Source organism: Sapajus apella, unplaced genomic scaffold (genome assembly GCF_009761245.1).
Source record: "Sapajus apella isolate SASKATOON/1434 unplaced genomic scaffold, GSC_monkey_1.0 scaffold59, whole genome shotgun sequence".
NCBI lineage: Eukaryota > Metazoa > Chordata > Mammalia > Primates > Cebidae > Sapajus > Sapajus apella.
In genome coordinates, this window is record NW_022436999.1 from 8285702 (window position 1) to 8308863 (window position 23162).

Consider the following 23162-nt stretch of genomic DNA (forward strand, 5'->3'; position numbering starts at 1 on the left):
TCCCTCCTCCCAGCCTCCCCCATCAAGTACATCCCAGTGTCTATTTTTTCCTTGTGTTCTTAAGTTCTTTTCATTTAACTCCCACTTATACGTACCTCATCTGGTATTTGATTTTCTGTTCCTGTGTGAGTTTGCTAAGGATAATGGCTCCAGCTCCATGTTCCCACAAAAGACATGATCTTGTTCTTTTTTATGGCTGCATAATATTCCATGGTGTATATGTACCATATTTTCCTTATCCAGTCTGTCATTGATGGGCATTTAGGCTGAGTCCATGTTTTTGCTATTGTCAGCAGTGCTGCAGTGAACAGTTGTGTGCGTATGTCTTTATGGCAGAATGCTTTACATTCCTCTGGGTATATACCCAGTAATGGGATTACTGGGTCAAATAGTAGTTCTGCTTTTAGCTCTTTGAGGAACTGCCATACTGCTTTCCACAATGGTTAAACTAATTTACACTCCCACCAATAGTGTATAAGTATTCCCTTTTCTCTGCAGCCTTACCAGCATCTGTTATTTTTGTTTGTTTGTTTTTTAAGACAGGGTTTTACCACATTGGTCAGGCTGGTCTAGAACTCCTGACCTCAGGTGATCCACCTGCCTCAGCTTCCCAAAGTGCTGGGATTACAGGCATGAGCCACTGTGCCCAGCTTGACTTTTTAATAATAGCTATTCTGACTGGTGTGAGATGGTGTCTCACTGTGGTTGTGGTTTGCATATCTCTAGTGATCAGTGATGTTGAGCTGTATGTATATCTTCTTTTGAGAAGTGTCTGTTCATGTCCTTTGCCCACTTTTTAATGGAATTGTTTTCCTCTTGTAAATTTAAGTTTCTTATAGATGCAGGATATTAGACCTTTGTCAGATGCATAGTTTGCAAATATTTTCTCTCATTTTATAGGTTGTCTGTTTACTCTGTTGATAATTTCTTTTGCTGTGCAGAAGTTCTTTAGTTTAATTGGATCCCATTTGTCAGTTTTTGCTGTTGTTGTGATTGCTTTTGGTGTCTTTGTCATGAAACTTTGCCTGTTCCTATGTCCAGGATGATATTGCCTAGGTTGTCTTCTAGGCTTTTTATAGTTTTGGGTTTTACATTTAAGTCTTTAAGCCATCTTGAGTTTATTTTTTTATATGGTATAAGGAAGGGGTCCAGCTTCAATCTTCTGCATATGGCTAGCCAGTTCTCCCAGCACCATTTATTGAATAGGGAGTCTTTTCCTCATTGTTTGTTTTTGTCAAAAGCTTTGTCAAAGATCAGATGATGGTAGGTGTGTGGCTATTTCTGGACTCTCTATTCTGTTCCATTGGTTGATATGCCTGTTTTTGTACCAATACCACGCTGTAGCCTTGTAGTATAATTTGAATTCAGGTAATGTGATTCCTCAAGCTTTGTTGTTTTTGCTTAGGATTGCATTGGCCATTTGGGCCCTTTTTTGGTTTCATATAAATTTTTAAATAATTTTTTCCAGTTCCTTGAAGAATGTCCTTAGTAGTTTGATAGGAATAGCATTGAATCTATAAAATGCTTTAGGCAGTATAGCCATTTTAATAATATTCATTCTTCCTGTCCATTCGTATGAGATGTTTTTCCATTTGTTTGCGTCTTCTCTGATATCTTTGAATACAATAAAGTAAGCACTCCTATTCGTCCTCTTAAACGGACTTGCTTTTATCATGCAAAATGTGTTCTGGTTTCTAATCCATCTCTGACACCTTTTGCAGTGGGTAGCACAGAGACCCAAAAGGATGCATGAGAAACAAGACAAGTACTCAGTGGAGGGAAAGATGAGTGGGAAAATCAAAAGTGAGCTCAAATTGGGCCTTAAAGAATGGGTGGGAGGCAGATGAATGAAGAAGATGGAAGGGCTGTCCAGGTGCCAAGGTTGGTGCTGACACCATCCCCTTGTGTTTCAGCGAGTGGAGGACCAAGTGAATGTGCGGAAGGAGGAGCTGGGGGAGCTGTTTGCCCAGGTGCCTTCAATGGGAGAGGAGGCAGGAGACACAGACTTGAGCATCGAGAAGCGGTTCCTGGACCTCCTGGAGCCCCTGGGGAGGAGGAAGAAGCAGCTGGAATCATCCAGAGCCAAGCTGCAGATCAGCCGGGACTTAGAGGATGAGACGGTGCGTGGGCTGCAGCTCCTGCCTACCCCCTGAGGCTGAGCCACCAGCTGCCATCAGAGTAGCTGGCTGCCACCCAGAGCAATTCTTGGCAGCAGCAGACTGGTCACCTCACCCCGTATCTCAGAGGGTTGTTGTAAGGATTACATTAAATGGAAAAGTCAAGCCAGTGCTTTTGTTGGTAAATCACTTTTCACTTGCTAGTATTGCTGGTGAAGAGCATGGCCTTTGGGGTCAGACACACTTGGGTTCGAGATCCAGCTACATTACCTTCCCACTATCTGACTAGAAGCAAGTGATCTGGAACCTCAGTTCAAAATCCACAAATATTGCCATCTATAAAATGGGGGCCAAACCCTGATGGGATGTTGGGAGGGGGGAGACACTGCCAGCAAAGCTCTGCCCTGCCCATGGTGAGCACTCGGGAAAGGATAGCCGTGATTGTCATCAGCTCTCCCCTGCCTTCTGGTCTCTGCAGCTCTGGGTGGAGGAGAGGCTGCCTCTGGCCCAGTCAGCCGACTATGGCACTAACCTGCAAACTGTGCAACTGTTCATGAAGAAGAACCAGGTGAGTCCTGCCTCACCTTGCCAGCCCCACCCCCTCCTCCCTAACCCCGCCTGACCCCACGGGGTATAGGCCCAGCCCTGACCTGCAGAAAGCTAGCGACAGCAGATTATTGTTCTTGTTGGTAGCTTTGGGGTTTCCAAACCGTTTTGGCAGTCTTTTTTTTTTTTTTTTTTTTTTTTTTTTTTTTGAGACGGAGTTTCGCTCTTGTTACCCAGGCTGGAGTGCAATGGTGCGATCTCGGCTCACTGCAACCTCTGCCTCCTGGGTTCAGGCAATTCTCCTGCCTCAGCCTCCTGAGTAGCTGGGATTACAGGCATGCGCCACCATGCCCAGCTAATTTTTGTATTTTTAGTAGAGACGGGGTTTCACCATGTTGACCAGCATGGTCTCGAGCTCTTGACCTCGTGATCCACCCGCCTCGGCCTCCCAAAGTGCTGGGATTACAGGCGTGAGCCACCGCACCCAGCCATATTGGCAGTCTTATAGCAGAAAGAGCAGGTTTTGGTGATTTCAGAGCAAATTCTGGGAGGATCACAGAGGAGGGAGGAGACCTGGTACTTGGGGATTTGGGGCCATTCAGCCTCCATCAGGCACAGATGAATGTAGGATCTCGGAGGCCCTGGCCTAGGGGTTGATGTGCTTCAGGAGCTGTGTATTTAGTGTATTCAGTGGTCTGCCTGAGAATAGGGCAGTAACTCCTGGTCTCTCTCCCACAACACTACCTTGCCCCTCTTCCAGGGCTGAGCTTGGCATGTGTGGTGTCCTTGGGGTAAGTAGGCCCCATTTCTCTGGACATGTGAGGATACTTGTGGGGCTCAAATCCCATTAGGAAGCCACTAACTTTGGACTCTGAGTCCTTGGACCAGATATCCCTCTGCTTTTTGGCGCTTGCTTAAACTCCTGTGATTGGGAACTCCTGTGGCCCTGGTCAGGATCCTGGGTGTGAGCAGATGCCAAGCACTCCCTCTTGGGTCAGGGCTGCAGTGGGAGCCTGAATCATGCAAGGAAGCTGGCTGTATGGGGTCGCAGCAGCCAGGGGATGGCCACAGACCCTTCTTCGACAGTGTCCCTCCCTTTGCATGCTTTTTGGGTCAGCAAGGAGAGCCCAAGAACTTAGATCCCAGAGAATAGCGACATGTCCCAGAGGGCCCTGTCAGTATTGCAACTCCTTAGGGAAGGAAGGTCATAGCAGACAGCACTCCCTTCCCCCAAGACAGCAGCAGCTGACATCTGCTCACAACCGTTTGAGCCTGGCAGCCATGCAGAGGCCTGGATTATACTCAGAGAGGTTTCTTCAAAGCTGCCTTAGGTCCTTTGCTTCTGGTTGATACGATCTGGTCACAGAGGGGCCAGCAGCCACATGCAGGGAACCGGGCTAGAAGATGATAGAAATCTAGCCTCAGTTAATGCCGCAACCTTCAGCTAAAGGTGGAAGGCTGGTAGAAGACAGTATCCTTGGGACCTCAGTTTTCTTAATTGTAAAATAAGCCACTCTAGTCTTTCTAACGCTAAGCTTTTTGATTCTGTGCAGTCCCAATAAGTGTTATTGTTCAAAGGTTTTTAATTCTCCTGGCTGGCCATTGCTTTTTCAGGAAAAGGGCAAGACAAATATGGATGGGGTTCCCCTAACCAAGAAGGGAAAGACAGCCTCTTGGAAGAGTGTGACTGCCCTAGTGAAATTACTTTAAGCTCACCTGGCTAAAACATAAATCCAGTTTTATCATGTTCTCACTTAAAACTCTCTACTGCAATGGTTCTTAAACTCCAGTGTGCAACTCCTGTGACAAGCCCTCTGGGTGAGTTTACACAACTTAACCCGGTGCCACCCCCAGACCCACTGCATCAAGCTCTGGGGGTAGAGCCTGATAATTTGCATTTCTATCAAGATCCCAGGTGATGCTGATGCTGCTGGTTCAGGACTCCACTCTGGGACCACTGCTCTTGGGGCTATTCATTGCAATTAGAACAAATTCCACAAGGTACTACATGAAGGGTTCTCACCCCTGGCTGTATATTCAAATCACCTAGGGAACTTTTAGACAGATAAATGCCCAGGTCCCACCTCAGATCAGTCAGGATTTCTGGGGGTAGGCCTCTACCTGCATCTATTTCCCTAGATTATTAAATGGGCAATTAGGATTAAGAACCAGTCTTGGCTGGGTGCAGTGGCTCCCACCTATAATCCCAGAACTTTGGGAGGCCAAGGTGGGTAGATCACCTGAGGTCAAGAGTTTGAGACCAGCCTGGCCAACATGGTGAAACCTCACTCTACTAAAAATACAAAAATTAGCCAGGTGTGGTGGTGGGTGCCTGTAATCTCAGCTACTTGGGAGGCTGAGGCAAGAGAGTTGCTGGAACCCAGGAGGCAGAGGTTGCAGTGAGCCAAGATCACACCATTGCACTCCAACCCAGGCCAACAACAGCGCGACTCAGTCTCAAAAAAGAACCAGTCTTGCCTGATCTGGCCCCTGCCTGCCTCTGAATCTCAGCTTTTCTCACTTTGCCGTCCTTCACGGTATTCCAGCTCTTCTGGCCCTCTCCATGGCCTCAGAACGGCCCAGCTCATGTCCAGCTGAGAGCATTTGTACTTGTTCAGTCCTCTGGCCAGGAACAATCACCCCAAGATCTCTGTGTGGTTACCTCCCTCCCATGTCAAATGTCTCTGCAGAGCGGCCCTCCCTGACTCCCTTAGCTAAAGTGGCTGCCGCCACATTGCAGCAGACCTTCTTCATCCTGTTGTTTTTCCTCATAGCACCCAGGGAGGAAGGCCCAGCCTATATTTTCATTCATTTGCATGTTTACCTTCTATTTCCTCTACCAGGTTGTAAGCTTTAGAGTGCGGGGATTTTTGTTTCTTTGTTTCTATAGTGTCCCTATTACCTAGACCAGGGTCCGGTGCATAAAAAAGAACTTAATACATAGTTGTTGAATGAATGAAGATAGGTAAGAAGACATTACAGGTATGCACAGATACTAGAAAGAAAGAAATACCTTTTTAGGCTGGGCACAGTGGTTCACACTTGTAATCCCAGCACTTTGGGAGGCTGAGGCGGGTGGATCACCTGAGCCTAGGAGTTCGAGACCAGTCTGGGTAACATGGCAAAACCCCATCTCTACAAAAAATACGAAAAGTTAGCCAGATGTGGTAGTACATGCCTGTAGTCCAAGCTACTTGGGAGGCTGAGGTGAGAGAATCATCTGAGCCTGGGAAGCTGGGGCTGCAGTGGGCTATGATTGTGCCACTGTACTCAAGCCTGGGTGACTGGAGTAAGACCCTATCTAAAAAAAAAGAAAGAAATTACTTTTTAGGGCACCATGCAGAGGTCATAAGATCTCAGAGTAAAGAAGCAAATGAGGCCAGGCTTGGTGGCCCACTCCTGTAATCCTAGCACTTTGGGAGGCCGAGGTGGGTGGATTGCCTGAGTTCAGGAGTTCAGGACCAGCCTGGGCAACATGGTGAAACCCCATTTCTAAAAAAAAAAATTTTTTTAATTAAAAAAAAATTTTTTTAAAGAAGCAAATGGAGCTGAAAACATGGGTTGTTTGAATACAATTGCAGAGACTACAGGAAATTGTAAAAATTGAGATTCTGAGTATAAAGTGTAAAAATGCATTTTGGCAGGTTATGTGACTTGTGGATGTGGTTATTTTGTATATATTTTAAATGCTGGCCATCGCTGTACTGCTCACGTAGGCTGTTCTTGCCCCTTGCCATCCAGAGTTAAAGGCCACGGGAAAATTACGGAGAGGGAAGAAACAGGTAGTGAGGTATGCAGAGCTCAGGAGCCCACACACCAGCAGCAGCTAGCCTGGCCTCTAGGACGCAGAAAGCAAGTAGCACATGTCAGGGCCTCCTGAAGAAAAATGTGACCCAGCCACCAGTGTGGGAGGAAGAGGCCATGTTAGTGACCAAAGGCTCAAACAGGGACTAACGCAAAGCTCACAAAAAATTTGAGAAATAGAAGTGGGGAAAAACAAAACCAAAGCTGAGACTGTAAACAAGGGGCTGCTGTCACCTGTTCTTTTAGATGGAAGGCGAAAACCGTGCCCACCTGAGCTGCTGGTTTGTACGGATCCTGCATAAATCCTGCAAAAGCTGTAGAATAAGATATAAAAAAAGGCCATTTTTCTTTTCCTTCCAACACATACACCTAAGGAATCAAGCTCTGCTGAAGCGTAGCAAGATAGGGGACTGTCAAGAGCACAGGCTTCCGGGTCAGGTGGAGCTGTGTTCAAATCTGGCTCTGCCAGCAAGTGACTTCTCTGCTACATGCCAGTTTCCACATGCTTATCTCAGCAGGCTACCTGAGGGTACACAAATGATGCACGTGAAGTGCTTAGCAGCCCACAAGAGGTCCTTGGTAGTTCTTGTCATCATCACCGGCTCTGCTCCAATAGCAGGGGGTGAGAGGGACCAAGGGTGTCAGACCGGTGCTGTCATTGCAAAAGCAACCTTCCCTCCGGCCCCCCATGTTGGGAAGGCCCTGCCCCGAGCCCTTCCTTCTGGCCACAGACGCTGCAGAATGAGATTCTGGGCCATACGCCGCGGATTGAGGATGTGCTGCAGAGAGGGCAGCAGCTGGTGGAGGCGGCGGAGATCGACTGCCAGGACCTGGAGGAGCGCCTGGGGCACCTGCAGAGCTCCTGGGACAGGCTGCGGGAGGCAGCGGTCGGAAGGCTGCAGCGCCTGCGGGATGCCAACGAGGCACAGCAGTACTACCTGGACGCGGGAGAGGCCGAGGCCTGGATTGGCGAGCAGGAGCTCTACGTCATCTCTGATGAGACCCCCAAGGTCTGTTCAGGCATGGGGTACCAGACAGGATGCCCAGGCAGGAGGAAGAGGTGGGGTGGGCCGTCAGTGGGGAACCTTGTGCGTCCAACTGTGTGAGGGGTGAGACCGGGAGGGGGGCACGAGGAACCCACAGACTCCCTGCCATCCCTTGGTGCCTCCTCCAGCACAGCCCTGCAAGACACACACTGCAGCCAGATGCCTCCTGTTTCCCCACTGAGGTTTTCTCTGACCCAGTGGCTCTCTACTTTTCTTTGCCATGGATTCTGTACTGGTGAACTGCTATGAAAGGGATGGGGTGAGTGGTGACAGGCGGAGGTCTCTCAAAGCTGGAATGATATAGGATGTTTTCACAGGGACAGGGGTTAGGGTCTGAAGGGAAGGGTAGATGTCAAATATGAATTGAGGGAGTCCGGAGAGGAAGGGAGGGCACGGGCATTGCTGGGAAATCAGAAAAGCAGGAAGGGAATGTGTGCAGCTCTCTTGAGGGATGTCCCACAAGCCTTCTCGCCTCCTCCCTCCTTCGGGCACCTCCAGGAGCTGGGCCACAACTTGCCAAGGGAGGGAGCATGGCCGGGCTGAGCTCTGGTGCTGATGGTCTGCTGCCTCCTAGGATGAAGAGGGTGCCATCGTGATGCTGAAGCGGCATCTGCGGCAGCAGCGCGCGGTAGAGGACTACGGCCGTAACATCAAGCAGCTGGCCAGCCGGGCCCAGGGCCTGCTGTCTGCAGGCCACCCTGAGGGGTGCGTGTGCCCCCTTGGGAGACTTGGTCAGGAGATGGGCATCGAGCCAGGGGCCCACCAGCCAATGTCCCTTCAGATCTAAGAGGAAAATGGAAATAGTTTTCCCAAAAAATAGGGCTGGAGAAAGCTGCTGCGGGACTGGTGATCGACCCAATTTCATTTTATGCCTTGGTTTTGTGTGAGTCACCTCCAGCTGGGCCAATGAGGGCCTGGTTTGCAAAAAGATCAGAGAAGGGGATAGCAAAACTACCCTGTTCGTGCCCAGAGAGCACCGATTTTCCGAAGAGTTACGATATGCTAAGGACACTGCAGACTACTTTAGCTTTTCTTTTTATGGTCCAGAAGATCTCCAGGACTTCACAGTCCAGGCAGAACCATGACGTTGGAGTGCAGGGGGAAACCTGTGCCCACCCGGGCTTCGAGGTTGTGTGGATCCTGTATAAATAGGAGCCCACTGAGCCACAGACCATACACTGCCCCCAGCCACGGCCCTGGCCTCAGCTGCCATTAGGGTACCTACCACTGTGGGTCCCCGAACATTTCCCTGGGAGCCACAGGGTCTGGGTCCCTAGTATGGCCTGTCCCTCTCTGGAGGGCTGAGCAGAACTGTTGCGGCAGGAGCCCCACTCAGGCAATGCTGCTCCCCCAGCTTCCCTGGAAGAACAATGGAGGTGTCCCCATTTGCGCTTTTCCCTGTACGCTTGCTAGAGTGAGGGGCACCACAGGAGGCACCCCTCCAGGACAGAACCCCAAGACACACTGTGTCATACCCTGTGGCTAGGGTGTGGCCCCTTCTCTTCCCAGCTCTTCCACTGGCAAAGCCCCTGTCATTTCTCCAGAGCTTCACTCCCTACCTATCCCTGCCAGGAGGCTGGAGAGGCCTAGGTCAGCTCTGGGTTTGTGGCTGCCATCTCTGAGGGCTTTCTTGGTTTTGAATTCCAGGGAACAGATCATCAGGCTTCAGGGGCAAGTGGACAAGCACTATGCAGGGCTGAAGGACATGGCAGAAGAACGCAAGCGCAAGCTGGAGAACATGTACCACCTGTTCCAGCTCAAGCGTGAGACTGACGATCTAGAGCAGTGGATTTCGGGAAAGGAGCTGGTGGCCTCTTCCCCAGAAATGGGGCAAGACTTTGACCATGTGACTGTGAGTAGCCACAGCTCCTGCTGTCTTTGTCTTTCTGTAATGCAGTAGATACAGCCAGCTCTCACTCTAGACACACAGAAAGCTGTGCAGGATGCGGCCTCCCCGGCGTGAGCCAGGACCAGCGGCCCTGCCCTGGAGAAGGTGTGAGAGCGCAGCTCCCGGTGCTGAGGTCACTGCCTAGGAAAGTCTGCAACTAGGCTGGTGACACCTGTAACCCCTGTGCCCCCCATAACCACATTTCTGTCTGCCCCATATCCAGCTGCTGCGAGACAAGTTCCGGGACTTTGCCCGGGAGACCGGAGCAATTGGGCAGGAGCGGGTGGACAACGTGAATGCCTTCATTGAGCGACTCATCGATGCAGGCCACAGCGAGGCCGCCACCATCGCCGAGTGGAAAGACGGGCTAAACGAGATGTGGGCGGACCTGCTGGAGCTCATCGACACGCGCATGCAGCTGCTGGCCGCCTCCTATGACCTGCACCGCTACTTCTACACGGGCGCCGAGATCCTGGGCCTCATCGACGAGAAGCACCGTGAGCTGCCAGAGGATGTGGGGCTGGACGCCAGCACGGCCGAGTCCTTCCACCGGGTGCACACGGCCTTCGAGCGGGAGCTCCACCTGCTGGGCGTCCAGGTACCTCAGCCCCCTGCTACCAACTTCCAGGAGCCCTGAGTGTCGGTCCCCACGTGGCTGTCAGTGGGGAAACCTCTAGGATGGGTGCCAGGAGGTGTTGCCTCCTTTGAGAGCCAGGAGCTCAGGGTAGGGAGCAGTGACTTTCAGATGTTCCTTAGCTTTAAAAGTCATTCTTTAAACTGAATCCTCACAAAAGGCCAGTGCATACAATACTATACGGTAGTTTCTCCAGTTGTCCAGTATTACTAGTGAACACATGCACAGCACTTTTCTAGCACCGTGTACTGTTCTGAGCAATGTATGTAGCCACTGAACCCTCATGGCCATCCTGTGAGGCAGCTACTAATGAGAAGAGTAAGGGCTAGAGGGCCCATGCATTTCCCAGGAACATGTGGGTACACAGTGGAGCCAGGGCTCAGACCCTGGAGCCAGGGCTCAGACCCTGGCAGTCTAGCTATAGACCCCACACACTTAGCCACCAGGCACTTCAGCCTTTCTACATGGGAGCTTGAGAGCGCCCAATTTCTACTGCTCAGACCCCTGCCCCATCCCTGGAGTGCCATCTGCAGACCCCTAGAGTCTCCCAGAGCTTGGTGTGATGGAAAGGGCAAATGCAAGGGGGCCCCTGTTGCTGTGGGCTCCCCTAGCTTCCAGTGCAGCAGCGGGAGGTGCGCTGGCTGTACAATCTTAGGCCAGCCCAGCAGGATTTGGGGACAGAACACCAGGGTAGGCTGAGCCCCTAGTTCGTCCAAAAGGAGACCTCTTAGGGATGTTTCCTCCAGCTGGAGTGGAAGGCCTGATGTGTGTGGCTATTGTACTTGGGGATGCCAGGGCCCCTGAGATAGTTGTAGCCCCACTGAGATCTTAGGAGTGAGGTTTCACTGTCCCTGGGGCCAGCCTCAATCAGGGGATCCGGTGCAGCCCCTTCATTAGAGAGGCAGCACACAGACTGGTTAAGAATGGGGACTTGGGAGCATGGTGTAGTGTGAGGGACCCTGGACCAGTTACTTAGCTTCCCTGTGCTTCAGTTTTCCCATCTCAGAAACAGCAATAGCAATAGTACCTTCATGGGGTTGTTGGAAAGATGAAGAGAGTTCATCAATACAAAGTGTTTAGAACGGTGCCTGGTATGTAGTTCCTCTCATTAATATACTGTTGAGATCAAAGGGCATGGAGCTCCTCTCACTCCCAAACCTTCACAAATTTCAAACGGTATCTTGGGTAACAGAGGTGTCAAAGCAAGGAGGCTTCTCCTACAGCACCCCCTGGGTGAAGGCTGAAGATCCTACCTTCCAGCAGTACCCTAGGCATGGAGGCCAGGAGGAGGTTGCTGCCTCTCCAGTCCTAGGCCCATAGCACCTAGGGAGCAATGTCCAGGGAACAATGTCTGGTGTCGCCTGACCACAGGTACAGCAGTTCCAGGACGTGGCCACCCGCCTGCAGACAGCGTATGCTGGGGAGAAGGCAGAGGCCATCCAGAACAAGGAGCAGGAGGTGTCTGCTGCATGGCAGGCGCTGCTTGATGCCTGTGCCGGGCGCCGGACCCAGCTAGTGGACACGGCGGATAAATTCCGCTTCTTCAGCATGGCCCGTGACCTCCTCTCCTGGATGGAGAGCATCATCCGGCAGATTGAGACCCAGGAGAGGCCCAGGTGAGGGGAGTGGCCTCAAGGCAGAGGCAGTTCCACCCCAGGGCAGGTGAGCCTGGCCAACCAGGGTGCTGCGCTCGGGCTCCTCCCTGGAGAGACAGCCCTGGACTACTGGTCCGTCAAAATCCCTGGGGGACACTTGAGGCCTGAGGCTGGACCCAGGCAGAAATGGCCTGGCTCAGCTTCCACTGCGAGGTTTCAGTCAGGAGAGTCCTGAGTGTAGGGAGAGAGACATCTGTCATTCAAGGTCACCAATGGGCACAGTGACCATGCTTATCAGTGAAAATAAGCAACCCATCTGTCTAGAGCTGGGCAGGTCTAAGACTGCACATTCTTCTTCCAGCCCTGGGATGTGAGGGGGGCCTTCCCCCAAAACTCAGGAAGGAGTTCATTGTCCATGAGAGGAGGAGTTGGGCACGTGGCCAGTGAGAGCCCCTGCAGAGATCAGACCACTCTGCCCAGTCTGTGTCACTTCATCAGTTATTGCTGATCTGTCTCCGTCGTTCTGCCCCTAGGGTGTCTGTCCTGATGGTCATACTTTTACTTTTAACATCCTTATGGAGATACAATCAACATACCACACTTCAATCATTTAGAGTGTGTCATTCAATGGTTTTTAGTATATTCACTGTAACACAGTGATCCCCACAATGTAAGGTGAGAAGATTTTCATCACTCCATCCCTATTAGCAGTCACTACCCACTCCCCTGTCTCTCCAGTCCCTGGAAACCACTACTCGACTTTCTGTCTCTCTAGATTTGCCTATTCTGGACATTTCATGTAAATGGAATCATACAATATGCGGTCTTTTTTGACTGGCTTCTTTCCCTTAGTATAATGTTTTCAAGATGCATCCACGTCATAGCATCAATCCTTTTTATTGCCGGGTAATATTCCCAGGCTTCTTTGGAGGTTTCTGAGTACACTGGCTTGCCCATGCTCTGGCCACTGAGCAATGGAAGACATAGGGCATCTGTGTTCCTGCTGGGGCCGTGCTGGTGGAAGACTTCCAAGCTGGCCAAAGAGAGAGAAGGGAACAGGGTCAGACTCCCACAGGCAGGCGGAGGTGGCCCCCGCTGTTTGGGACACAGAAGCAGTCCAGAGTGACCCAAAGTTCCCTTCTTCCCTTGTCTTCCTGTCCCCCAGGGATGTCTCCTCTGTGGAATTGCTCATGAAGTATCACCAGGGCATCAATGCAGAGATTGAAACCCGGAGCAAGAACTTCAGTGCCTGCCTGGAGCTTGGCGAGTCCCTGCTGCAGCGGCAGCACCAGGCCTCAGAGGAGGTGAGGGGACTGCAGGGATGGAGGCGAGCCCCTCCATTTCCGTCTCTACTTGTGCCAGCCAGGCAGCCTCCTGGGAGGGAGCTGGGTCTGCTGCTTTTCTGAGGAGCTTGTCTTGCTCTTTCTCATGGAGGTCGGGGCTACACACAGGCCCGGGGATTGGAGCCCCAGCAAGCACACTCCCTGCCTTAAGGAACTGGTCACTCAGTAGAGGAGAGCAGGTTCATAACCTGCCTAACACCCACAGGTGTACACACTTTGGAGTTGGTGATCTCATTTAATAAGAGAGGCACATAGGCCTAAGAGAGGTTAAGTAACTTGCCCCAGGCTGCACAGCTGGCAAGTAGCTGGGCCAGGACTGTGGGACCAAACCTGGCATTCCTTGCAGGACGCATCTGCACACTGCCTCAGATGGGGAAGAGTGAGCCAACCCTGAGCTTTTCTCCCTTTCCTCCCCATAGATCCGTGAGAAACTGCAGCAGGTGGTGTCCAGGAGGAAAGAGATGAATGAGAGGTGGGAGGCTCGCTGGGAGCGGCTCCGGATGTGTGAGTACAGCCCCAGAGCCAGGGAGGGGGGCAGGAATACCCCCACTGGAGTAGGTGAATGGGGAGGTGCCACCATGGGTGGATTTTCACTACTGCCTAGAGAGGAGCCCCCCACAGCACCACTCTTCAGCAAAGCTCTGGGGCCAGGGGCCTCAGCGGTCCAGGCAGAAGACCCAAGTGGACACGCTGCTGCAAGCCTCACTCTAACCAGCCAGCATGCCCCCACTCCCTGCCCATCCTCTGTCCCATATGCCCCCAGCCTCATGCCCGGGCTGGTATGCCTGCAGAGGTATGGCCTGGGGGTGGGGTTGGGGTAAGGCTCTTGTACATCCCAGACATTCATCCTGAGGACTGTCAAGCACAGATGGGACTCTTCCCCCTTCATCTGGGTGCTGAAGAGAGGTGGGGGAAAGCCACCACTCAGGGAGGAGCTGTGAGCCAAGAAGCCCTAACTGGTCCCCTGGCCTCTTCTCCACCATCATGTGAAATAGCCAAGGGCTGGGAAGAATGTTCAAGGCAGAAGGCTCCTTCTCAGAGACATCGAAACTACATTTTGTTTTCAAAATAGAGTTCTAATTAGTGAAAAATATAGTTTAAAAAATATAACTATTGGGTCAGACATGGTGGGTGACATCTATAATCCCAGCACTTTGGGAGGTCGAGACAGGAGGATTGCTTGGGCTCAGGAGTTTGAGACCAGCCTGGGCAACACAGGGAGACCCTGACTCTACGACAACAAAATAATCAGCTGGGCATGCTGGTGCGCACCTATAGTCCCAGCCACATGGGAGGCTGAGATGGGAAGACCACTGGATCCCGGGAGGCTGAGGCTGCCATGAGCCATAATCACTGCACTCCAGCCTGAGTGAAAGATTGAAGCCTTGGCTCTAAAAAATATAACTATTGTGGGCTGGGCATGGTGGGTCATGCCTGTAATCCCAGCACTTTGGGAGCCCAAGGTGGGTGGATCACGAGGTCAGGAGTTCAAGACCAGCCTGGCCAACAGTGAAATACTGTCTCTACTAAAAATACAAAAATTAGCTGGGCATGGTGTTGGGCGCCTGTAATCCCAGCTACTTGGGAAGCTGAGGCAAGAGAATCATTTGAAACTGGGAGGTGGAGGTTGCGGTGAGCCGAGATTGCACCGTTGCACTCTAGCCTGAGCAAGAGGGTGAGACTCCATCCCAAAAAAAAAAAAAAAAAAAAAAAAACTATTATGAAGATGGGTTAGGAGCCCAGTGTGGAATGGGGTGGCTGTGGGGAGCAGAGTATCCCTGTGGTTTAGGGACACCTATGCAGGCCAGCTGCCTGACCACTGGCTCCTGTGTCTGTCTGCTGAACCTGCCCCAGTCCCTGGCAGGAGTGGATGGCTGGGTGCTAACAGGCCCTGGGCCTTTTGGGGGGGTCTGTGTCCTGTTCCCCCTGGCAGTGCTGGAGGTGTGCCAGTTCTCGAGGGATGCCTCTGTGGCCGAGGCGTGGCTGATTGCCCAGGAGCCCTACCTGGCCAGTGGGGACTTTGGACACACAGTGGACAGTGTGGAGAAGCTCATCAAGAGGCATGAGGCTTTTGAGAAGTCCACGGCCAGCTGGGCAGAGCGCTTTGCTGCCCTGGAGAAGCCCACCACGGTGAGCAGGGAACAGTTCCAGGGCACTCAGAGGGTGGCAGCCCTGCCCCAGGGGTCTCATGCCAAGAACTCCAGGCCAGTTGTTAGGTACCTAGAATGGGGTGACAGGCTTGGCCAGCAGGGACAGTGAGAAGGAAAGAAGTGGCAGGAAGTACTGACCTCCAAATGCAAAAGACAGAAGGGGCTGGCTCCAGAAGGAACAAAATGCCAGGACGTGTGACGGTGCGGGGCCACGTCCAGAGGCAGGTCATCTGAGAACACAGCTCACCTCTGTGGCTGCTCTGACCCCTGGGCCTTCTCCTCCTCTAGCTTGAGCTGAAAGAACGCCAGATGGCAGAGAGACCTGCAGAGGAGACTGGGTGAGTGGTGGCCGTCTGTCCAGGGAGCTGAGTGCTCTGCCAAGCGGGGTAGGGGTGTCTTTCATCAGAAATGTGATGCTGGGACAAGACGCCTTTGACCTCTCACACTGGGCGCCCTTGTCAGGGAGGCCCAGAGTGCCTGAGCACGAGGGCAGAGGAGCTTTTGCTTCCCCAGTCCAGGTGGGCTGAAGGCCTGCTGCGGGAGGAGGGGGCTGAGAGCAGTGGCTGCCAGGCGAGACCTTGGAGCCACCCGAACACAGGGCCCCGCAGGCCGTTGTGCCTGGAACCTGGCAGACTTCCGAAGAGTCTGCCTTCGCTTTTCCAAAGACGTCTCTGGGCGGCTCCTTGCCGAGCACCCTCCAAGCTGCAGGCGGACTGGTGAGAAGCCAGGCCTTGCAGGAGGCGCTGGCCTCAGGGGGGTGCTTGTTTTTAAGGAGACTGTGTCTTCCTTAGGCTTCAAGAGGAGGAAGGCGAGACAGCAGGGGAGGCTCCGGTTTCCCACCAAGCGGCCACCGAGAGAACGTCCCCGGTCAGTCTCTGGTCCCGTTTGTCTAGTTCCTGGGAGTCACTGCAGCCAGAGCCCTCTCACCCCTACTAGGCTCGGCCTGGGCGAGCGGGAGGCCAGAAAAGCAGGCGCAGCCCCGCCCTCCGTCCCGCCCACACCCCGTAGCCCCGCCCTCAGAGCGGGCTACTTTCCACTCAGGTGTTCTCCATCAGAGTCCCAGCCCTCCCCTACCCCCATCAGCGCGGACGAAACACACAGGCCAGTCCAGTGACATGACTTCATTAGTTGGGTTTTATCTAATGGAATAAATTTTATTGTATAAATATATCAGCACTTACATGGGGAAACACTTTATCCAGAAATTAGTGCCTTTTTGTACACAGTCCTTTTCCCCATTTTCCTAACTCCTTCCTCTAGGCAGCACTGACCCCCTGCACCGACACCTACACACACATGCACACACATACCACACACCCCATACACACACCTGACATACACCCCCACACACTTATACACACACCTATACACACATGCACACACAAATACACTCACAAATACAAACCACACTCCATATGCAAATCCACACCCCCCCCACAGACACACACACGAACACACACCACACCCCATACACACATCCACACACACACGAACACCCACATGCACACACTCCACAACCTCTATACACAGGCACACACACCCCCATACACACACCCACACTCACACCAGACACGCCACTCGCTGTCCCTTCCCACTCGCCTCCCTGCAGGCATCTCAGGTGCTCATCCTGGTAGGTGATTCCTTCCTCCTATGCAGAGCCCTCTCCCTTTCCCACTGACCTGGCCTGAGGCCTGTGGGTCAGTGAGTCTGGATATTGAGCTGGTTCTGGGGAAAACACAGGCTTGAAGGAAGCCTGCAAAAGTGAGGAGAATCCCAGGGCTTTAAGTAACAGAGGTCAGCCCCTCAACCTGTAGGAAAGGAGATGAGCCAGAGGCCTGGCTGAAGGGACAGGAAGAGGCCCAAGACAGCAGCTGTCAGAGGCCGAGGGCATGTGCCTCAGGGCCTTCCCTGGAGCAGGCCCCTTCGACCCCGTGGGATCTGTGCAGGGAGGGGCAGGTGGGCCGGCAGGCTGTGTCACCCAGGCTTAGGGAACTGCTCTGGGGAGAAGCTGACTGGGAAGAAAGCAAGAATCCACCACACGGCTTGCATGGCTTCCCTCTGCATGTACCCACTGGGGCAGGCTGTACTGGGGGTCAAGGGAGCCATGGGTGCTTCCTGCAGCCCACCTCTCCCGGTGCCAGTCGAGCCGGCGTGAACCTGGGGGTGGGGTTAGGAAGACAGGCATTCTAGATGGAAGCTTCTGGCACAGCAGTCACCCCCAGAAACATGTACAGTGAGTCCTCCCTTTTTCAGCCCTTCTCACGCTCTGAAAGAGAGCGACACCTCCCTACACACACGCACGCACGCAAACACACACACCTCTGTGGCCTCCAGCCTGGCTAGAGGCCTCCTTTTCCTAGCTGCACCAGCCCACCATGCCCAGCAGAGGGCACTGCTGGGCTTCTGCTGAAGGGTCTCTCCCAAAAGTTCCCTCCCAGGCTTCCCTTGTGGCCTGTGGGGTCTCACCTCCCTGTCTGTGGTGGACTGTGTCCAAGCCCCTTTTCCCCAGCAACAGCCCCTGCTGGAAGGAGAGCCAACTCTGGGGCCCCGGCACAGACTGTGGACACTGGCTGGGGCCGTCGCGGCGCCCTGCCCCTGCCTGCTTCTGCCGAGCATCCCTGTGTGTCTGCATGCGGCGGTGTCCTGGTGTGTCAGCTCCTCTGTGAGCACCTGGGCAACTCCACCCATTGTCTATGTCATGTGTGTCTGTGCAAATGTAACTACTTGTGCATCAGAGCCGCCTCCAGCCAACTCCTGAATGTCAATGGGTGGAGGGGAATAAAACCTGTTTGGACCTGATGATCTCTTTGGGGGAAGGAGGAGTGAGCCACATTGGAGACCCTTTCCAGAGAGCCAGCCACTCCAGTAGATGGGAAGACTGGCCTGTGCCCAGTACCGGAAAGAAACCAGATGGTGACTCAAATGGACACCAGACCCAAGGCCTCATGCACACATTTCCTGCTGCTCCTCTCTTCTGAGCCCTTTGTTAAGTTCTTACAGGGATCCACAAACCTCAGAAGGAGGGCCCAATACCCCATCTGCCTTCCATGCAACACAGAGGAGGACAGAGCCTGTCGGGACACCCGACCTGGCTCTAGAAGCCTTCTTGAAAGGCCAGCAGCCAGTCCCTGCAGCCTGCCTGGGACTAGCCCCTTCACAGAACTGCAGGCCTCTCCCAGGGAGGGATGGCCAACGGCTGTGCCTTCCCTCTGGGATAGGCCTGGGGGACGGTGGCTCTCCTGCTAGCACTCTGTGTGTGCTCTGGTGTCGGTGCCTTATAGAATAGATCCATGCGGTGTTGCTTCATGTACCACCCCTCACTGTGCATGTCGGCTTCCTGCTGGGGGGAACTGATGGGAGTGGACCAGGCACTCCTGCCTGAGTCTGGACAGCTGCACACCACAGGGTGCCACACACCCCAGTACTCCCCTTCCCTGCGTGCCCCACACATCAGCCTCTTCCTCGAGCACATGGCTGCACGGTCCCACTGCCTTTCCTCACCTCTTGCATTTTCATGTTAGAGCATGCTCTGGTAAAGGCCAATCCATTCATACAGGTAAGTGCATGGGAGGCCAGGCAGAAGAAACAAGACCTCACTCACAAGAGACAAAACTGCTGGAGGGGAGTCAGGACATCTCGGTTCTAGTCCTCAATCCTGGTGGAAACTTCCTGCATGATTTTAGATAAACCACTGAATCCCCCATCTCCAAGCCCCAATCTCTGAGCTCTTAGAAAGCCCTCTCTGGAGAATTCCCAAAAGTTTGGAACATGCCTGGATGTCAGCAATTTAGCAAATTATAATGAGGGGCTGGGAGACGTGGTTTTCACCACTTTCCTCTTGCTTCGTGCTTCTTGCTGTGGTACCTGGATGGTCTCAGGTGCCCGACGGTGTGGGATGGGAGATGGGAAAGAAGTAAAGAGCTGGGGTGTTTGCCTGTGTCCACGTCGGGGAGTAGAGGCGGGGCTGCACCTCTGCTTCGGGAAGGATAGTGCCTGAAGAAGGCCCAGGGAGCCCTCGGCAGTGGGCAGGTGCAGTGGGCAGGCAGCCCTGCCCGAGACTAAGCACCTCTGTTTCACCTGGGGCTGTGGCCCTGGGAAGGACTTGGAGGTCCTGCTGAGAATCCCCCACCTCCCGGGCTCTGGGTGCCTCAGCAACCCCAGTCCACAGCCCTGTGCACCTTCCTGTCCGCTGTGCCTGATTCCAGTTTTGGGAAGTGAATCGGGAACTGCTCCGAGAGCTCTCTTAGCAGGGCTGCAGTGACAACATGCATGACTTCCCTGAAAGGGATTGGTGCTCCTAATCACCTTTGCTGGGGCTCACTGTGTGGGATAAACATACCTTGCCAGCCTCCAAGCCCCAAGGCTAGATCCAGGCTGGAGTGCAGAGGGGACCCTGGGATGCCAGCCCACTCCAGAAAGCAGCTGCCGGGTGCTCCTCCTTATCAGCCTTCTCATCAGGAAGTCAGGGAAAGCTCTCTTCCCCAAGGGCACCTCACAGATGTCATTCTTTCCCGCGGCCTTCCAGCACTGCCTGTGCAGCCAGCTGCCCTGGAGAAAGGGACTGAGCATCTCCTCAGGGCTAAACACGGGAGCTGAGACTCCTAGGTCCCTTGCCTCTCCATTTCCATAGAATTAAAGGTTTATGTGGCTTCAGGGAAGTAACCAGCACTTACAAACATCAGGGCAAGTGCCGAGGGGCTGAGCAGGCACTGGACTTGCAGCCAGGACCACCTCTTGGCTGGTGTCTGGCTGGCTCCAGCTGCTGTTCCACCTTGGCAACCTGGGCACCTCCCCCAGCAGCAGCCTCCCTGGCAGGCAGCCGGGAGCTTTCATCAGCGGCCAGCGGCGGGGCTCTGATGTCCTTGGATGGAAGGGATGTGGGTGTGGAGACAGCAGCTGTGTTTCTTCTCGCCTGAACAAGCTCTCCCAGTTTTTCCTACTCTTCCTGCTACTCTTTCAGACATTTTGCGGCGAATGCAAATCCTATGCTTGTTAATGGGCAGACACAGCTGGAAACAATGTCAGTTTTCCCCAAAACCTGGGCGTGTCCCTGTCTACCCAGGATGCCTGAGTCAGCACGGCAGGGGTGTGTCTGCCTGCACACTGGCACTGCGCCTAGCTCCCTGGAGAAACCTGCTGTAGGCTCTGTCTGGACACCTGCCTGCTTCTGGCCATGTCCCTTTCTCTTTGCTGTGGTCAGATTGAATACTCCTGGCCCCTCTGCTCTGAAGACTCTGAGTTCTCCCTCTAAAGTTGTGTTGCAGAGCATCCTAGATACTGATGGTCTCCGGATGAGACTCAGTTAACTTTGGAGGCATCTCAGAAATGGGTTTGAAGTGGATGACGTGACCACTGGGTAGCAGATCTGGATGGGGGAGTCAGCGTCTTCTAACTCTCTCTAGTCTTTCTAATGCTGAGTGGCTGGCTCAGGGCCACCGAGCGACTAAGCAGCCAGCAGCTCCTCCAGGCCAGGGACCTGAAGAGGCCACAAAGGTGGTAGGCACAGTGAAGACAGCTCCCGAGCAAGCCTCCTTCTCTCCTCATGCCCTGGTGACCCTGGACCAGGTTTCTCCTTTCCATCCGAGGGGACCCTGCACACTGCTATTCTCCTTCCCTTCCATTCACTTCACTGGGTGGCCTTCTGCCCTGCATCCTTTCCTGTTGTCTTGCCCAGCCCCCTAGTTGCCGTCTCGGACAGACAGCTGGACTCTCGGGTGCAGTGTTGCACTGCTTCCCTATTCCACTTCTCATAAGAGCCCCTCCCCATCCCTCAGCCTTCAAACCAGGGCACCATGCATCCCAGCCTCAGCTCCCCACCCTGCTCTTTCCCCCTGTTCAGCAACAGCGTCTGCTTTCTCCTTAAAGGCATCTGTCTCTAACCAGCTTAAGTTGCCATCTCTTCATCTCTTTGGCTGCCCTCAGCTTTTTTTCTTCTCTTGCAAACAACTGTCTTCTGAACAGCCTTTCCAACCCACCCAGTGACAGCCCTTCTCAACAAGAGGACAAGAGCTGAGACATCAGACATCGGGAGAGGGCAACACTTGGCTGCCAGAGTGGCCAGCTCCTAGAACCCCACAGTCACCAGCACTCTTTGTTTGCCTAAGGCATCTAGTTTTGGGTCTTGTCTGGTCTCATGTCCCTCTTCCAGCTCTGACATGATTGTGCTGCGTCTGTCAATCAGCCATGTGTTTCACATAAGCCAGGATCATCTCATTTAGACTGTAAACTGCATCGGACAGGTGCTTTCCTCTGGAGTGAGGACACAGGTCTCCCCTCTTGCAGCAGGATTTCGTAAGAACACAGAGGCGGGGCATGGTGGCTCACACTTGTAATCCTAGCACTTTGGGATGGCAGATCACAAGATCACGAGTTCGAGACCAGCCTGTCCGATATGGTGAAAACCCATTTCTACTAAAAAATACAAAAATCAGCCGGGCATGGTAGCTCACGCTTACGGTGACCCTGTGGTCCCAAGCCAGGTTGTGTTTCTCCTAGGAACCTGGGGAGTTTGTCGTCTGTGTGCAGTCCCCTGTGCACTTTGGAGGCTGAGGCAGGCTGATCACCTGAGTTTGGGAGTTCGAGACCAGCCTGACCAACGTGGAGAAATCCTGTCTCTACTAAAAATACAAAAATTAGCTGGGTGTGGTGGCACATGCCTGTAATCCCAGCTACTCAGGAGGCTGAAAAAGGAGAAATGCTTGAACTAGGAGGCAGAGGTTGCGGTGAGCCAAGATCACGCCACTGCACTCCAGCCTGGGCAGAGGAAGGAAACTCCATCTCAAAAAAAAAAAAAAAAAAAAAAAAAAAAAAAAAAAATAGCCAGGCGTGGTGGTGGGCGCCTGTAGTCCCAGCTATTCGGGAGGCTGCCTTGCAGAGAGGCTGGGAGGATTGGAAGAGACAATGTAGATAGAGCAGCTGGCACCTAGTAGGTGATCATTTAAGTCCCTTCATTTTTCTCCATTCCCCTCCTCAGTCCTTCATCTCTTAAAAGCAGCATCCTCCATGGGATCTAACATAAAGTCAGTCATGGCACGACGCATCCCATTGCTGCAGTCTGTCTGTTTCTGGGGTGCATCCTCAGGCCCTGGTTCTCACCAGCGTTACCTTTAGAGAGAACACCCCCGTCGCCTGTGTTCTTTGCTCGTAAATGCATCCGGGTTCGCTGAGCATCTTCAGAACCTCTGAAAGACCCTGTGGTCCCGAGCCAGGTTGTGTTTCTCCTGGGAGCCTGGGGAGTTCGTCGTCTGTGTGCAGTCCCCTGCGCCACCTGCTGGCTGAGCCTGGACACGCACCTTCACCTCCTTTGGCCCAGATAGGACAGTTACCCACCTCCCTCCCCCACCGAAGCCAGTTTCCTAGCAAGGCAGGACCCTAAAAAGTCAAGCTTACACAAACTCCTGCTTGACTTTGCAAGACTGCAAAGACCCTGAGACGGCCATCCTCCACCCATTGGGAGCCTGCGGCCTCTCCCTGTTGATTTGACTACAATCCTGTGAGGCCCTAAAAAGACTATGCCCTCTTCTCCATTGATCCTTGTCAACCAGCAGCCAATGCTGCCTGTCCCCTGCCCTCCTCTGACATCATGATCCCACAGCCAGTACACACAGCTCCTCAGACACCTCCCCCTGCCTGTTCCCCAAACCAGACAACTAAAGGCAGCACATTGCCTTATTCAGCCTGCTCCCCAATTCTCCTTCACCCCTACTTATGGTCTAGACTCCCTTGCCACCCCCAGCCGGACACCCAGAATTTCTTCCAGGCAGCAGTACTCTCTTCCTTCAGAGTGTCCCCTGCTCCGGTGAGTGACAGCCCTCAGTGGTTTGGGTGGAATCTGCATCTTCCTGATGACACCAAGGGCTCCAGCAGCAGCCCCTGCCTTACAGCACAGAGATGGAAGGGAATCTCAGATTAGCTCCAACTCCATACGCGATACCTTTGGGCAGAACCTGCAGGTCCCTCAATCACACCTCAGCCACATGAGTAGCCAGCATCGTCCCCCTGGCACTCTCTGTCCGTAGATCCCGCCTCCTATCGGGCAA

The 23162-nt window shown here is 53.3% G+C and overlaps 1 protein-coding gene across 4 annotated transcripts in view; it reads left to right on the plus strand.

Annotated features, from left to right (window-relative positions):
- SPTB (spectrin beta, erythrocytic) overlaps window positions 1-23162 on the plus strand; it is a 138392-nt gene that overhangs the window by 102164 nt on the left and 13066 nt on the right. For all 4 annotated transcript variants that reach the window (XM_032245884.1, XM_032245880.1, XM_032245883.1 and 1 more), the window contains 12 exons: window positions 1914-2120; window positions 2596-2685; window positions 7199-7477; window positions 8088-8218; window positions 9161-9365; window positions 9625-9999; window positions 11407-11651; window positions 12796-12934; window positions 13393-13477; window positions 14907-15103; window positions 15412-15461; window positions 15915-15990. In XM_032245884.1, the coding sequence (XP_032101775.1) occupies window positions 1914-2120; window positions 2596-2685; window positions 7199-7477; window positions 8088-8218; window positions 9161-9365; window positions 9625-9999; window positions 11407-11651; window positions 12796-12934; window positions 13393-13477; window positions 14907-15103; window positions 15412-15461; window positions 15915-15990 (2079 nt within the window). The remainder of the gene's footprint in view (window positions 1-1913; window positions 2121-2595; window positions 2686-7198; window positions 7478-8087; window positions 8219-9160; window positions 9366-9624; window positions 10000-11406; window positions 11652-12795; window positions 12935-13392; window positions 13478-14906; window positions 15104-15411; window positions 15462-15914; window positions 15991-23162) is intronic.